Source organism: Nothobranchius furzeri, chromosome 1 (genome assembly GCF_043380555.1).
Source record: "Nothobranchius furzeri strain GRZ-AD chromosome 1, NfurGRZ-RIMD1, whole genome shotgun sequence".
Taxonomy (NCBI): domain Eukaryota; kingdom Metazoa; phylum Chordata; class Actinopteri; order Cyprinodontiformes; family Nothobranchiidae; genus Nothobranchius; species Nothobranchius furzeri.
The window spans coordinates 96,097,042-96,114,249 of record NC_091741.1 but is presented as its reverse complement, the minus strand read 5'-3'; the positions used below and the strand labels follow the sequence as shown (position 1 = coordinate 96,114,249).

Below are 17,208 nucleotides of genomic sequence, written 5' to 3'. Positions count from 1 at the left end.
AAAAGAGAGATAAATCTCTTCCAATAAACCAGGAACTTATGCAAATGTCTCAAGCATATAGACAACAAGGAGTTCAGGAAAACCAAGAATGGAGTTGACTAGAATAAACTATGGAAATCTAAAATGAAAACAAGGTCAAAAGGAAAACTAAGAAGAAAGAACACACCTTATTGGTCCTAAGTCTCCTCAGCAGCTCTGTAGCGTCTCACCTAGTTAGGGTGAAACTGTGTTCTCTCAGGGATGAATGTGAATGTTTATCAGAAGATCAATAAAACACGTATTTTGATTATATAGCTCATTTTATTATATACACACTTAAGCTTAATTTCATATGCATTTACACACAAAGGTTGGTAAGGACTAATTCATCCTCACAAATGAGAACAGAACAGTAAATACGGACATCATCCACATGTAAAATTTACAGTGAATTAGGATTATTATCCCCAACACACATTTTCTGTGAATGCACCAGGGAACTTTACTTTTGAAGATATTCAGCTCTCAGTGATGTTCTACTACAATTACTTTAGTCAGTGTTTTAAAATCTTTCCGGGTTTCCTGTAGGAAGCGTCCACTAAAGGTTTCCTGTGAAAAACAAGGTGATCTTTAGGGAACGTGTGCTGGTGGAGGAGCCAGACGGAGTTAACGACAAAAACATGGCTGCTAGAAACATTCTGGACTTGAGTTACAATGAATGCTCTAACAAAAACCGAGGTGTGCAAAGTTAGAACTTTAAAACATGTGAAAGGAGTGTAGATAACCTTGGATAAAAAGTTGGAGGGATCTGTTTTAGTCATGATAAGGTTAGAGGACGTTGTCATCTCCTGGGATGGGAACAGTACATCATGGGTCTCCCGCTGGGGGACCGGAGGTTCTCCTTTGGGGGAGGGGGTCAGTCCAAGATGAGCAATAGGAAAAGAAGAGTATTTTAACAAATCCACTCTGGATGGTTTTATCCCCACACAATTCATCAGTCCTGCTGTCCGTAGGTCCGCCCCACAAATCTGGAATCTTAGGAGAGAACACTATTTGTCTTTATGTCCAAATGCTGATAAGACAGATTAGATCCTGTCTTATTGGAGCTCTAGTTGCTTTGCTTGGACAGAAGTGAACTCCACATTGGAGATGTTTGTTTTGCAGCTTCCTGAACACTTCAGCAGAGTAAACGCGCGTCTGCTGTCAGACTGTGTGTGCACGTTTCTGTTCTTCTACTTTGCTCTGATGTGGCTCCCTCACGAAGTTTAATCCATATGTCTGCATGCTCGCTTTGCTGTTTTTGTCTTTGCCACTGTCTGGTGTTGTGAAGCATTTTGGTTTGTTTTTCATCTGATTGTGAGTTTCATTTTGTTTTTCTTCGCCTCAGATCACGAGCTGACATGATTTCTGTGCAGCTTGTTATTTAAAGATGTTATTTTCTTTTTAAAACCGTCCCGGACCGTTTTCCACTCATTGCGGCATCCTTGTTGTTTGTGGGTGTTTGGTTAGTGGACATGATTGTCTGCCGTGTCACGGCTGCATCACTCCCACACAGAGCCTGAAAGTTTCCCAAAGCAGAAAATCTGAGCTCACCAGCTGCATTTTGGAAGGGTTTTTTTGGATCATCTCCTTCATTTTTATTTGTTATTTTTTATAGATTACACTTTTATTCTTTTTTTTTTTTCAAGCTGACCCCCCTTGAGACACACTCATTCAGGCAATTGGCTGCAAATGTGGTTTAGACAGCAGTTCCCAGCTTATCGAGGACTTCTTTATCACTGCCAGATGTTTAAACTAAAACATACAGCTCTGCTATATGTAGCTAATCCCAGGAGTGGACTTAGAGGCTCCTAACTGCATCCTGAGGCTGAGCGTGGGCCGCGTGCCTCCCGCTAAGGCCGGCTTTGGCTCTCCTTCTCGATAGCTGGTGACACTTTGAGTGTAGTACGTTTGTTTATAAGAAGCAGGAAGGGTCAATCAGCCGCCAAATTCCCAGCATCTGTGGGAAAAACTCATACGACGTGATAACAATTCATCCCTCCTGGTGATTGCTGCGGCAACGCCGACTTAAACACTGTTTGTGTTTCTCAGACCTCCGGGATTACTTTGGGAATGCAGAGCTTCGTTTCAAAGACCTAAAGGACAACAATAAACATCTGGGCTGAAGAATTGTTTCTCAGATTCCTTTCAGGGTCTGCTTTTATGACCGTTTGGCTTGACCTCACTTTATTTGTGGACACTGTGAACGTTGTTTACAGTAAATGACTCTGTTGTCACTGTGGCTCAAGCAAAAAGCATCCATGAGGTTAAGAGATCAACAGCTTCTGAGTGGTTTTTATGAAAGTCACTCACATACCACTTGACTTTTTGTCTGATTTACTACCGACCTGACCTCTTTAACTACCCCTAAATGTTTGTTCTCTAAGATCAGAGCAAAGTCATCGTACCTCAGAAAACTACATTTGATGTTTACATTAATAAAATCCATGGACGTTGTTTTGGTGGAGGACAGGGGGGACATGTCCCCCCAACTTTTTCCAAAGGTAATTTTTGTCCCCTGCACTTTTTACCGTCCAAAAACAATATTACGCTTTATTACATGGACACTGGTTAAGCACTAGGACCAAGCAGAAAACAACCACTTGTGTTGAAGCCTGTTTCCCATTAGAACCATCCAGCTCATCTATTGGCTGCGCTGATACTTGCTAACGTGTGATTGGCCATTCCTGCCACCTGTGCACTTGCCAGTTCTGCATTCCTGACATTGCATAAAACAGCCTCTAGGCTCTAGTTTTGTACGTATTCTTTGTATCCTTACCGTAAAGATCCCCCCTCCACCCCCAGTCCTCATGCAGTTGGACTACAGTTACATGCAGTCATGTAAATGTTTGTTCTCTAAGATCAGAGCAAAGTCATCGTACCTCAGAAAAATGCATTTGAGGTTTACATTAATAAAAACCATGGACATAGTTTTGGGGGGGGGGGATACGGGGGGACAAATTCCTATTGACTTCCAATGAACCAGAGCTCGGAACGTTCGCCTTACCACTGGAAGGGTGTTTTAAACTTGTCAAATCTTCTGTTGAAAACATTGTAGACACAGTAAAAGTGGCAAGTGTGTTAACTATTTCTATCAATAATGTTCAACATTTTCTCAAAACAGCCATTAATCAATCAATCAAATTGTACTTGTATGGCACAGCCTTAACGGAAGTCCAAGGTGCTGAATAGTATATAAAAACATAGGAAAACATCATAGCAATTATAAAGGAAGATAAAAATAACATGGGAGCAATAAATAGATAAAAACAAGTAAGAACATTAAAAGCAAAGGAAAATAAAAAGCTGTCATGCAAAAGCCAGTGTCACCGATGTTGGGGGAAGCTAACAAGTAAAAATGGCTTTTCAAGCGAGACATAAGCATGCTTTATTTGGGCCAGCATGCACCGGGCTAGGTGGCGTCAGTCCAGGTCTCAGGTACGGGGAAATCTCCCAGCATGTGGGCGGGGCAAACGAAGTGGGGAAAAGTCTGTAGTGTCTCCCTCAAACAAAGGTGGCTGTGTGTGTGTGTGTGTGTGTGTGTGTGTGTGTGTGTGTGTGTGTGTGTGTGTGTGTGTGTGTGTGTGTGTGTGTGTGTGTGTGTGTGTGTGTGTGTGTGTGTGTGTGTGTATTGCTCCTCACAGCAGTGAGACAAAGAGACAGAGAGCTGTAGCAGCTTCAGTCGGAGTTGATGCTAACTTCTAGTAACCAGAATGATAAAGAATAGCTCATGTGGGAAGCTCCAGCTGGTTGATTATATACGCCAATGGGAGGCTCTCCCTAACGGTAGGTGGGAATTTGAGTCGGCCAATCAGTTGGCATTGCATTTTCCTTAACTTGTCAGTTTCTGCGTCCCCACCTCCTGCTCGCCGTATGGTTAGTTCTCGTTTTCTTAATGAGAGCACAGCTAGCAATTTTTCTGCTGCTTTTGATCCACCCTGTTCTTCTGATAACGACCCAGATTCCTTAACTTCTCAGTTTAACGAGCACTGCCTCTCCATTCTGGACAACATCTGTCCTGTCAGAACCAGATCAGTTCTTGCAGTGAACCCTACTCCCTGGTTTACTGACAGCCTTCGCAGCCTGAAGCACCAATGCAGAAACATTGAGTGCTTGTGGAAGAAAACCCATCTCCACAACCATCTGCTGCACCTAAAGGATCTTCTGACATCCTTTAACTCTGCAGTCAGAGACGCGAGGGTTTCCTATTTCTCCAACCTGGTGTCCCAGAGCAAAGGGAACCCCAAGGTGCTGTTTAACACCATCAGCAGCATCGTCTCTCCTGCCTCTCCTACAGCCTCCATCCACTCTGTTACAGACTGTGAGAACTTTCTGTCTTTCTTTGTGGACAAAGTCAATAAGGTCAGATCCAGCATCTCTCCTTCAGCCTTATCGCTGCCTCTCCGGACTCCAACCAGGCCCATCATCCTAGATAGCTTTGCTCCTGTTTCTTTGCCTGAGTTAACCAAACTAGTTAACTCTATGAAGACCTCTGCATGCCCCCTCGACATCTTGCCCTCATCTTTGTTTAAAAGTGCTTTTCAGTCCATCGGTCCCAGCGTGCTGTCTATAATTAATGCTTCTCTGGTTTCTGGTCAGGTCCCTGCTTACTTTAAGAATGCTGTAATCCACCCGCTTCTTAAAAAAAATGAGTCTCGACCCCTCTCTCCATAGCAGCTTCAGACCCATCTATAAACTTCTGTTCATCTCCAAGATCTTGGAAAAGGTTGTGGCTAAACAACTCACAGCTGCTCTTTTCGTAGAGCTCATTCTACTGAAACAGCTCTTCTTAGGGTCTCTAATTACCTTCTGACTCACAGTTATGCAGGGGACTGTTCTGTTCTGGTCCTGCTGGACCTGACTGCAGCCTTTGACACTGTTGACCATCACCTGCTACTGGAGAGGCTCAGAGACTGGGTAGGCCTATCAGGATCTGCTCTGGAGTGGTTCTCCTCTTATCTCTCTGAGCGCTCCTTTTCTGTGGCCGTCTCCAAGTTTAGGTCCTCCACCACCTCCCTGACCCATGGTGTCCCACAAGGTTCTGTGCTGGGGCCTCTGCTCTTCCTCCTCTATCTGCTTCCTCTTCAGCACATCCTGAGCTCCGTCAAAGGAATCTCCTACCATCTTTATGCAGATGACATCCAACTGTACATCTCCTTCAAGCCCCATGAGATGTCTAAGCAGCAGCTGTTACACACCTGCTTAGACTCTATCAAAACCTGGATGGCTGGGAGCTTTCTTCAGCTGAATTAAGATAAGACTGAGATCCTCATCTGTGCCCCAGACAAGCTGGTTCCCAAAGTCAGAGACTCTCTTGGTCAGCTTGCTTCCCACACCAAACCCTTTGTCAGGAATCTTGGTGTGACCTTTGACCCAGCTCTCACCCTGGATTGTCATTTCAGTTCTCTGCTTCACTCTTCCTTCTTCCATCTCAGGAACATTGCTAAGCTGAGTCCCGTTCTGTCCCGGGCCGACCCGGTACAGATGGGAATGGCCCATAAGACTACTGCAACTCTCTTTTCACGTGTCTGAGCAGAACTTCCCTGAACCGTCTACAGGTGGTTCAGAATGCCTGTGCTCGGCTTCTGACCAAGTCCTCCAAACACACCCACATCACCCCACTTCTCCTCCAGCTTCATTGGCTGCCAGTCAACTTCAGGGTTCATTTCAAGATCCTGGTTCTGGTCTATAGGGCCTTACATGGACAAGCACCATCTTACCTTGGTGATCTTCTTAGACCCTACACCCCCAGCAGGTCCCTGAGGTCCAGTGATCAAATCCTACTGGTTGTGCAACGCACCAGGCTAAAGACCAAAGGTGACAGATCATTTGCTACTGTGGCCTCCAGACTCTGGAACTCTCTCTCCCTGAGCCTGAGATCAGTGGACTCAGTGGTCTCCTGTAAAAAGCAGCTGAAGACACTTGTTCAAGCTGGCTTTTGTATGACCTTCTTCACCATTCTCTCTTTATTCTGCTCTCCACACCTATTCCACCTTCCTCAGGATCCACTGATTTCCATCTTTACCAATTCTCTCTCTCTTTCTTAACATTTTTTTAATCAAAATTGTCTATTTTTGCTCATTTTATATATATTTTTAAACATTTTCTAAATGCTTTTTATATTTTTACATTTTTTTGTTTTTGTGAAGCGCCTAGTGATTTTTATCTTGAGAGGTGCTATATAAATGATATTTTCTTCTTCTTCTTCTTCTTCTTCTTCGTCTTCTTCTTCTTCTTCTTCTTCTTCTTCTTCTTCGTCTTCTTCTTCTTCTTCTTCTTCTTCTTCTTCTTCTTCTTCTTCTTCTTCTTCTTCTTCTTCTTCTTCTTCTTCTTCTTCTTCTTCTTCTTCTTCTTCTTCTTCTTCTTCTTCTTCTTCAGTGGGTGTGTTGGAGCAGTTTAGCCTGAAGCAGACCAACTTGGTTTGAGAAAAAATACAAGGCTACCTAGATGTGAACATTTTATATGCTACTCAGCCTGGGCCGTGCTGGCCCAGATGTGAAACTGCCATTAAACACCTGAGAAGATGGAGCCTGCCAGAGGGAGCTCGTTCCAAAGGACTGGTGCCATCACTGAGAAGGCCTGGTCCACTCTTGATCTCGTCTTAGAGCATTAGCAAAACCATTAGCTTTGATAGTCACTGTTTGTTTAGGACTAACTTTCTTCTCTTTACCGTCTCTGTCCACCTCTAACTTTAAGGCCCTGTCCTAAAAACTACAGATACTCTTTCCTGTTTATGAAAGTATCTTCACCAACAACACTCAAGTATCCCTCCAGCTCTGGCCTTTTGTAAACAGATGATACAAACTGAGTAACTTAAAAAGTCAGTTTTTAATAATATCTGGATTAGTGTTGGGGGGTAGAGAGAGCAGGGCCCATAGGTGTGTGGTTACCATAGTAACCAAAGTGAGCCATTTTCAATGATGTTTCCTTCACACATCATATAGCATTTATACACGTCAAAACCTAATATTTTGTAATTACACCAGTAGTGTCCAATCCACCAGTCTGCGTGTTTTAAGGATTACTTCAGCACACCTAACCTAAATCCTAATCTTAATGGGTGATTAGCAGGCTTCTGCAGAACTTGATGACCACTCCCACCACTCAGTCAGGAAACAACTGAAACATGCAGGACAGTGAACTGGACACCATTGGCTTAGTTCATTAAAAAAATTAAGCTATGATACTTTAGTGATTTAGCCTAAAAGCATTATTGGTAACAATATACAATATGGGTCCATTTTTTAACATCACTTAGTGCATTATTAAGCATTAATAAACAAAAGATCCCTTCATTAACATTCCTAATATTGTTAACTATTTGCGTCCTTGAGGCTAGGACAAAGGGCCAGTGGGAGGGCTGCTCAGTAATACATTACTTCATATTTACATTAATATTAAGCAGTTGTCAGTACTTTAGTTAATAGTTTATTAATGTCTAATAATGTACTAAGTAACATTAATTAATGAAGCCCTATTGTAAAGTGTTACCACGTTGTTTTTCTAGCTGTATTTATCGTATAATTCATGAAAGCTCAAGTTTTAGGTGAAATTTATCTTCAAAGCCTTCTGCGAACCCCCCCCCCCCCACCCCCCACCCCCCCCCCCCACCACCACCACCACCACACACACTGTCCATTGGTCAACATGAACCTTCATGTTGCAGAAGCTAAACATAATTTTTCCGTTCATTTCAGAGTTTCAGAATTTTGTCAGATAAGAATTTATTTTTAACCCTTTAGTCTTAGATGTAATCCTCTTGTCAGAGCACATTCTTCATCCAAAATACAACTTAACTTATGATTGGTTAGCGTTCATGATGCCAAACAACTTTTGCCTTCAGCCCCATCGAATTCTGTTGTCCTCCTCACTGACACTGAGGATACAGTCTTTAGCTGAGCGCTGATGAATGGCTTCCTCGCTGAACGGGCCCGGGTGACTCGCTGCCGGGGCCCCCAGGGATGAGGTGACCCCTCTGCTCTGGCCGTCATCACCAGCAAAGTCCCGAGTGTATCGGCGGTCCTGGGAAAGTTTCAGATTAAAACTGTGGGAACGTGAACTGTACTCTGAGATCAGTGACAGAAAGGGAAGGAGAGGTGTGTGTGTGTGTGTGTGTGTGTGTGTGTGTGTGTGTGTGTGTGTGTGTGTGTGTGTGTGTGTGTGTGTGTGTGTGTGTGTGTGTGTGTGTGTGTGTGTGTGTGTTTGTGTCTGTGTGTGTGTTGAGAAGGGGGTATGTGGGCTGTGATGTGTGTGTGAGCAGAATGGATTATCTCTCAGTGAGAATGTTTAGGTTTGCATCAACATCGACATCGCAGTGAAAATAAAAGTTCCTGCTCAGGATTCATCTGTCTCCGCGTCACCTCTCGTTATTAGAACCAGGAGGCGGGGGAGGAAATGGACCACTCTTGTTTTTGGAGCTGCTCAGAACCTTTGAGCTCTTCGATTTGGGAGCGGAAGTGCCAAAGGCAGTTAATTTAGGGAGGTCTGGTTTGAATAACCGACTTTACTCCCAAGATGTCTTTCACAGTTTCATATCTGACGACAAAGCCATGAAATTATTTAACACCTCCTAAAAAGTGGAGCTTTAGAGACTGTTCAGCAGTCAGATCTGGGTTAAGATGCTGACCACATTTAAAACTGTCTGATTTATTACATAAATGCACTAAAATAGTCCTGAATCCTAAAATAGAAGTATGAGGTAAGAAAAAACGTGAAACGTTAAATTGGGAAATATTTCTCGAGAAACATTTCACAATTTATTTTCCACTGGCTCACGCTCTTCCTCCTCCACCCGCGCTCTTCTCAAGACTCACTCTTCCACCCTCTTTCTTTCCCACCCACTTGTGTACAGGCCTGTGATCCATCCTTAACTGTTTCCAGACGTCTGCATGTTTCAGGCCGAACCCCCCCCCCCCCCCCCCTCCAAATATAACAACAAACCCCTCCTCTTCCATCTCCTCTGGCCTCTGCACCACCATGAAGTTAGTAGTTAAAGTCAGAGATGAGATGGTGACGAACTCCACTGAATCAGGTCCTCTTAGCTTTTGTATTTGCATCAGCGCACATGAGAAGTCTTGCAAAACCCATGGCAACCTTTCAGAATTGCCCTCCTGTCAGAGTGAATGCCTTAGTTTTCACTTTTTGTTTACCCCAAAAGCCAATTAATGGCTCAGCGTGGCCGGAGAATAGCTTGGACGCAGCATTGTTGCCAGTGAGCGTGCTGTAAAGCTGCACACAGTGACCCGTTTGTTAGTGGGCAGAGTGGTGGTGAACCAGCAACACAAAGACGTGGGACATTGTTGCTGTGTCCCGGTGCAGCGAGGCATCAAATACCACCAGAGCTCAGCTGCATCTGCGCTGAGACAGAAAGCGAGCAGCTTTCTTTGGCAAATGATTTGTGATCTTAACAAAATGTCTCTTGAACCACTGGATGGATTTTAGTGAAACTATCAGAAAGTATTTGCTGATCATCCATCTACTGCTGAGAGAGGCCACCAGCGCAGCTGCACAACCATGGCTCATGCAAAAATGGCTACAACTCCATCAGCTTTGTAGTTACAGGTGTGAACTTGGTGTGGAAGTAGCTGAGAGTCATTCATAATAGACACCGACTGTGTGAGATGTAGCATGAGATTACATGTAGGATTGTTTTCAAGCTTTTACCAATTATCAATTATACCTCCTTCAAGAAACACCAGGTCTGTCATTTAGGGTGTTTTGTTTTATTTTCAGTGGGCAAAAATATGTTTCTTCTTTTGTTTTGCTCACTTTGACTGACATCTGTTACCAGTTTTGACTTAATGTCACACGACCTGCGTTTTAGCAATCATTTACAGCGTGAGGGTCAGTAATTTACCAAAATGACTCGTGGGATTTCTCTGATTTCTGTTTGCAGAACAAGGTGGTCATCAGGCAGCCACAATGAGGAGGGTGACAGCATCCGTGCTCCAGCGGACAGTTACATTCACAGGTGAGGGTTACAATCCAATCTAGCAACAAGTGAAAATGAGGGGTTTGTCTTGCAGGAGAGCAAGACCTGTTTTCAGTACTTTTAAGGCAAATTAATGCAGTTAAAGGGGACATATTATTACCTTTTTCATAAATTTTAAATAGTTCTGTGGTCAATAAAAATAAGTTTATTGAGTTTTTTTGCATAAAATCCCTCTCACATAAAGCTAACTCAGCTGTTTATTCTTGACGTTTTCAGAACCTTCCAGAATGAGCCGTTTCAGGGCGCTTTCACTTTATTTCGTAGGGGCAGCAGTAGCTCAGGAGGAAGAGCGGGTTGTCCATTAATTGGAAGGTAGCAGGTTCGATTCCGACTCTCACCAGAGATTGCTGCCGTTGTGTCCTTGGCGAAGAAGCTTAACCCGCCTTGTGTGCTGGTGGTGGTCAGAGAATAGATGGCGCCTGTGTTCGGCAGGCCTCGCCCTTGTCAGTGGTCCTCAGGGCAGCTGTGGCTACATCGTAGCTCATCCCCACCAGCGTGTGAATGGGTGTATAGCTACGTTTACGTGCTCCAAGTTTCCCCAATCCGATTCAAATCTAGGTTGATCGGAAATCTCAAATCTCTGTTCATATGGACACTAACTGAAATTATCCGATCATGCCGTGAGTATACTTACACCAAGCATTCATTCAGATTAAATAGGTTGAGCGTGTGTAGAGTTGTCTTTCCCGGAAAAAAAAACATGTAACCGCACATCTTCTCCCTCATATTTTATTTTCTTATTCTCTTTGAGCGTTGTTCGTTAACTTACGTTCCACTACTTTTGCTATTTCTGATTTCACACACAGAGACTTTTTGAAACAGCTTGATTTAGCACATAGTTGCTAAAACCAAACACTGAGAAAATGGATGAACGGGCTATTTCTACGTTTGGAGTGTTTATAGAGGTGACAGAGACCCACATGGCAGCACAAAAGTTGCATAATATGTCCCCTTTAATGTTTATTCTCAAATTAAACAGACAGTGAAACAATACATACATTTTAATCACATATTTTATAATCACAGATTATTTCCTTTAATTAATGGAAAAGTATTTAAAGTGTAATTTGATGAGCTGAATTTTGACCTCAGCACATAGACTGTAGATCAGCTGTGAGAAAACAAACGCTTTGATGTGAAGGATAAATGACGCATTCTGAATGATTTTTAATCCATCTGTCACTGAATAGCCGTCCTCATCCTCCTACTCATCTGCTCCAGACAGCTTGTATCCATCACCGGGTGGAGATAGACCAGGATCTGACTTACACTGTTGACTTGACCTCTGAACTCGTTGCACCATGTATTTGAGCCCCTCCATGCTGACCTCCTATTTTGTTGCGTAAACTGCAGCTTTGGTGCTTTTCTGCGCTGAAGTTAGCAGCCTGGAGATCAAACCTGATGGCAAAGCGTTCGTCCTGAATCGAGGCTCCACTCTCAGCCTAACCTGCTCCGGATCCAGGGAGGCAACCTGGGCGTTTAAGACAGACGATCTGAGTCAGCGTCTAAGAGAGGGAGATGAATACGGACGACAGATTTACAAAATTGCGCAGAAAAATCTGACGTCCAGTGTTCTGACTCTGCGGAGTGTGAGCTGGAGGCACACTGGTGTGTACCAGTGCACTGATGTGATCACAGGGGAAACCAAAGAGGCGGTTGTGTTTGTCCCTGGTGAGTTCTGCTTGTAATATCTTAATATTCCTAAATGCTTTCTGACAGCTAATGAGCAAACTCACGTCTCGCTGCAGATCCTGAGGTGTGGTTCATCAGTCACCACGGCGCGGTAGCAAAGACCAGTGAGGAAAGCACCATCCCCTGTGTGGTCACCAACCCAAACATCACCGTCACGCTCCACCAACAGGACAGCGGCCGGCCAATCAGAGGCCTGTATGTTCCTGGAGAGGGGTTCAAGGTGGCGCTTGAGGACAGGATGTACGTGTGTCGGGGAGAACTGAACGGGGAACTGAGAGAGTCTCAGAATTTTAACGTCTTCAGCATTACTGGTAAGTTTCCAGGTCAGACAGTTCAGATTTATTCAGTCTGAGCCCAAAAACCCAAAAGAAATAACTCATAAGAGAAGAAACGGCAAGATTTAGTACCAGAGTTATTTCCTTTGTGACAATCGCTATTTATTATGTTGTAGTACTTTTAAAGAGATTGAACCAAAGAGGTCAAAGGTCAAATGTAGCTCTGACTTGTTAGATTCAAATGTTGTTTTTAACGTTTGCTTTTGTGCAATTAGCTGATTAATGATGACTGAGGTCAGCTTGTTGCCCCTGTGATTTGTTAAATCCATGCTCTCCCCTCCTCTCCGTCACCCTCGTCTCTCCTTCCAGTCCCCAAGACCATCGACCCCTACATCAACGCCACAAAGACGGTGCTGAAGCAGGGCGAAGCGCTGACTATAAACTGCACAGTGCACGGAGTGGAGCTGGCAGATTTTTCATGGGATTTTCCCAACAGGGAGGTGAGTGGGAGCGGAGCAGAACAAGAGCTTTTGTTTCAGCTTTCTCCTTGTGTTGTTGTTTTTGTGATCCCTGTGCGGCCTCCTGACCAAACCCAAAGTGCATCAAGATGTGAAGACACACCTCGATCCTGCTGTGTAAATGCTTTCACAACATCAGGAGTGGAGAGTGACCTGTTTCTTCCGATGTCTGTTATAGGGGAACCTTGTGTTTTTTATTCACTGTTGAAATCATCTGTTAAAAGGCAAATTAAACAATTAAACTTTATTGCTAACGCAGGATTCAAACAAAGATTGCACCTAAAACTATTTTACAGATTAAAAATGACCCCACAAAGCTAACTTGTGTAAATTTGATCCTTCTGGTTTCCCTCTCTCCTTTAGCTCATGGAGGTTGAGCCTCAGATGGAGTACCTGCCCATCGCCATCATGCGCTCCTGGCTCCTCTTCCCTCAAGTCACCGTAGCTCATAGCGGCACGTACGAATGCCACGTCATTGAAAGTGTTGTAGGACACACAGCTTCTGCCAGCATCCACATCACCGTGCTCGGTTAGACACACACACACACACACACGCGCGCACACACACACACACACACACACACAAACACACACAGCTAAAACAAACTGATTCTCTGAAGATTATTATTGGGTTTGGCTGACCGACTCTTATGTTAACACTGGGATATTAAAGCAGGAGAAGGGCTGTTTAGAGGAAATGAAAACCCGTTTAATTTGTTTCTGCGGATTATGTCAAATAAACTTCGGCCCCAGCGTGAAACCCCCGAGTGATTACCTTGAAGCTCACACCTGCAAATCAGAGGGAGCAGCAGCTCTATATTTAGACTTTAGGTGAGGATGTGTTTGTGTTTCTGGGAATTTTCTTTAAACAGAAACTCATATAAATTTACAACACAGGACTTGGAGCCAATAAAAACAGGATTCCTCTGACTGAACTTGTTTTTTCTCGTGCTACGTCCACCCCTGCATGCACGTTGGGGGTGTGTTTGCTTACTCCATCTGCAGCGAGGTGTGTTATGTTTTAAAAGACCTTTAAATAACTCAAACCTCCATGTTGGATGGAAACAGGAGACCAGGGTTGTTGTTAGTTTTGTCTAATAGACAGGTCTGCCACCCAACGCGGAGGCCAGATGAGTTTGATTAATGTCAAACTTTGCATATATAAAAGCATTACACACATATTAAATGTTTTTATTAGGCATATCACATCCCGCTCGTTAAGAGAAGATTGTGGGAATAATTTTGGTCAGACTCAACAAAAAATTCTCCACTGTTTTCTTCTCACAACATTTCTGGCCAGAAGAAGTGAACAGAACCTGAGAGGATAAACACTTTCCTGGGGGCTTGGGGAATGCGGCACCTTAGCCCATCTCCTGCACACGCCTGTACACGGTGGCTCTGGATGTTTCTACTCCAGACTCAGTCCACTGCTTCCGCAGGTCCCCTAAGGTCTGGAATCGGTCCTTCTCCACAATCTTCCTCAGGGTCCGGACGGTCACCTCTTCGTGTTGTGCAGCGTTTTCTGCCACACTTTTTCCTTCCCACTGAGGTGCCTTGATACAGCACTCTGGGAACAGCCGATTCATTCAGAAAGTTCTTTCTGTGTCTTACCCTCTTGCTTGAGGGTGTCAATGATGGCCTTCTGGACAGCATTCAGGTCGGCAGTCTTACCCATGATTGCGGTTTTGAGTAATGAACCAGGCTGGGAGTTTTTAAAAGCCTCAGGAATCTTTTGCAGGTGTTTAGAGTTAATTAGTTGATTCAGATGATTAGGTTAATAGCTCGTTTAGAGAACCTTTTCATGATGTGCTAATTTTTTGAGATGGGAATTTTGGGTTTTCATGAGCTGTATGCTAAAATCATCAATATTAGAAACAATAAAAGGCTTGGACTACTTCAGTTGTGTGTAGTGAATCTAATATATATGAAAGTCTAATGTTTATCAGTACATTACAGAAAATAACGAACTTTATCACAATATGCTAATTTTTTTGAGAAGGGCCTGTGCATGCACAAAAAATACCACAACTCTAAAGGAAAGCTTATCCTGCAACTCAATATAAATATTCTGATTATCTGATTGTTGCTGATGTCAGCTAAGATATCACTCAGATAAATAAATCAACATCTTTTTCTAATTTTATTTAAAATACATTAAAATTAACTATTTGTAGGTTGTCGTGTTGTTATGCCAACTTTAAGCTCACTGGCAGGTTTAGAATTACAGTTACTGGATGAAATAAGAAAGAAAACATACTGCAAATAACAAAAGTTTCATAAAACATTTATATAAAACCAGCAAATGTAGATGATTTTGTGACTATGGAACATATTTCAGAGCTGAAACAGAAGAAATGCCCTCACTAAAGCACATTCCCAGTTTGCTAAATGTTTTAATTTAAACACAGATGCACTACACGTGAGCAGTGGTTCATTCCTGCAGACGTGCACTGTTTGCATGTTTCTGACTAGAATAGAAAAACAGACATGCAAGAAATACTTAAAAGATTAAATAGAAAATGCTTTACAAAGGCTTGTTTTCTTCTCAGAACACGGTTTTGTGGACATGAAGCCCATGCAGCATCAGAGGATCTCAGCCAAGCTCCAGGAGAACGTGGAGCTGAGGGTGGACATCGAGGCCTACCCTCCTCCTCAGATTCTCTGGACCAAAGACGGCACCGCCATCAAGGGAGACACAGCCATCCTCTCCAGACAAGAGCATGAAATAAGGTGGAACAGCTCATCTAAATGCCTCCTTATATTTAAAGAATTATCAAAAACTTTGGACAGTCCAGGAGCCTCCAGAGGCGATCTGTCCGTCACCACCAGATGAGACCTCCACAGAGAGAAATCCAATCCTCTCCAGAGGGAAGGAAGCCATCTTTCAGCGCACAGGAACCATAAACACTAAATACCTATCACAACTCCCTAATGACCCTCAAACGCTCAACAAAGCCTGGGCTCTTGCCTTTTCAACCAAAACGATCGAATTAAATGGGATTTTAAAAGTTCATTGTTGAAAAGCCTCGAATCAATCAGTAAATCAGAAAAGTTCCTGTCCAACAGTTCTGCTTTTGGCTGAAATCGTCAGAAGATCATGTTTGATTATTGAGACGTGTTTGTCCTATTAATGGTGTTTTTCTTCTTTCTTTTTTCTTTTATTTTTTCTTTTATTTTTTCTAATTTTTACAAATTATTCATGTAGGTTAATCATTCATGTTAGAAATGATTGGAAAACAACATACCATATTTCAAATTTTTATCTAAACATTCCCATAAGAGACGTTTTTCCGTAGTCCCTGAGAGCCTCTCTGATGGAGGTTCTAACAAAACGTTGAACCTGTGGACATTTAGCTCCAGACAGAAGTTAATCTAATCAAACCCAAGAAACTCCTGAAAGATCGATGATTGTTTTTATTTTCCTGACAGCTTGTTCATTTGGCTTTTGCCTCAGGTATCTCACCATTCTCACCTTGGTGAGGGTGAGGGCGGAGCAGAAAGGCCTCTACGCTGTCCTCGTTACCAACGGAGACGACACGAAGCAGGTTGTCTTTGACTTGGAGGTCCAAGGTGTGAAAAAGTTCTCACAAACTCTAGAATGTTTAAATATTTGACACATTTTTGTTGTTTTTTTTCTCCACAAACATGTTTTTAAAGTAGCGTTTGAAGGCAAACTCAGTCATGATTAAAGCCTCCGCCTCCATGTTTGCAGTTCCAGCTCAGATTAAAGACCTGACAGACCACCACCTCCCAGGGCAGGGACACTTAGTGACCTGTGTAGCAGAGGGGTTTCCAGCTCCCATCATACAGTGGTACAGCTGTGACAGCATGCTGAAGTGAGTCACACACCCCCTGAGAACACAAGAGGGCTCCACTGCTGCTGCAGCTGTTCCCATCTCACCCGGTGTCCCGCTTCAGGTGCAACAACCAGTCTGCTGTGTGGCAGCCGCTGACCCCGCGACCGGAGGAGCTGAGCATCCAGACCAACGCCAGCTACAATGAGACTCATAAAATCATCCAGGTGCGCAGCAAGATGGTCTTCCTCAAGCCTCAGCACTTCACCGTTCGCTGTGAGACCACCAACCGAGCCGGACTGGTCAGCAGGAGGGATGTCAAACTGGTGTCCAGCAGTAAGTGCCACAAGATGTCAGACCTTTTATGTGTCATTTACACTTAGATAAGGAACACCTGAAGATTAGGAAATGCATTTTTATAATACGTTTATACATGTGTTTCTAAGCTGAATATTCAGCCCCTGGTGGCATTTTTAATTGACTCTTTGATGTTGGGCTAAAACTTTCCATCTTCAGATACGTTTTTGTCAGTAAAATCTGTCTATGTACAATATATATAAAGGCTATCATGTTTGTACCACAGATATCAGATCAGCTACGTTTTAAAGAAAATGTGTAATCTTGTGTTTACATTTGGTTAATAGTTTTTGACCCCCTTAATTGGTTAATTCTCCGTAAACCACAGACAGACGGATGCAGAGCTGACTGATGCACAAACATAAAGTTTTTCAAATGTAGTGATCTTTTCTGTCTCTGGTGTCTGTGGCAGCCTTGTTCTCCCAGGTGGCAGTGTTGGCTGCTGTTTTAGCCTTAGTGGTAATCATTATCTTGTCCATCATCATCCTCGTCGCCGTGTGGAGGAAGGTAAGACACTCCTCATCACATAAAAACAAACAGATCAAAATTATTCCTTCTTCCTC

At 43.3% G+C, this 17,208-nt stretch overlaps 1 protein-coding gene across 1 annotated transcript in view; it reads left to right on the top strand.

Annotated features, from left to right (window-relative positions):
- The window catches only part of pdgfrb (platelet-derived growth factor receptor, beta polypeptide), a 39,472-nt gene that overhangs the window by 6,001 nt on the left and 16,263 nt on the right, over positions 1-17,208 (top strand). Inside the window, exons 2-11 of the mRNA XM_015944307.3 lie at positions 9,914-9,988; positions 11,363-11,680; positions 11,758-12,012; positions 12,346-12,476; positions 12,858-13,023; positions 15,044-15,224; positions 15,949-16,064; positions 16,207-16,330; positions 16,413-16,624; positions 17,058-17,152. Of these exons, the coding sequence (XP_015799793.3) occupies positions 9,940-9,988; positions 11,363-11,680; positions 11,758-12,012; positions 12,346-12,476; positions 12,858-13,023; positions 15,044-15,224; positions 15,949-16,064; positions 16,207-16,330; positions 16,413-16,624; positions 17,058-17,152 (1,647 nt within the window). The 5' untranslated portion in view covers positions 9,914-9,939. The remainder of the gene's footprint in view (positions 1-9,913; positions 9,989-11,362; positions 11,681-11,757; positions 12,013-12,345; positions 12,477-12,857; positions 13,024-15,043; positions 15,225-15,948; positions 16,065-16,206; positions 16,331-16,412; positions 16,625-17,057; positions 17,153-17,208) is intronic.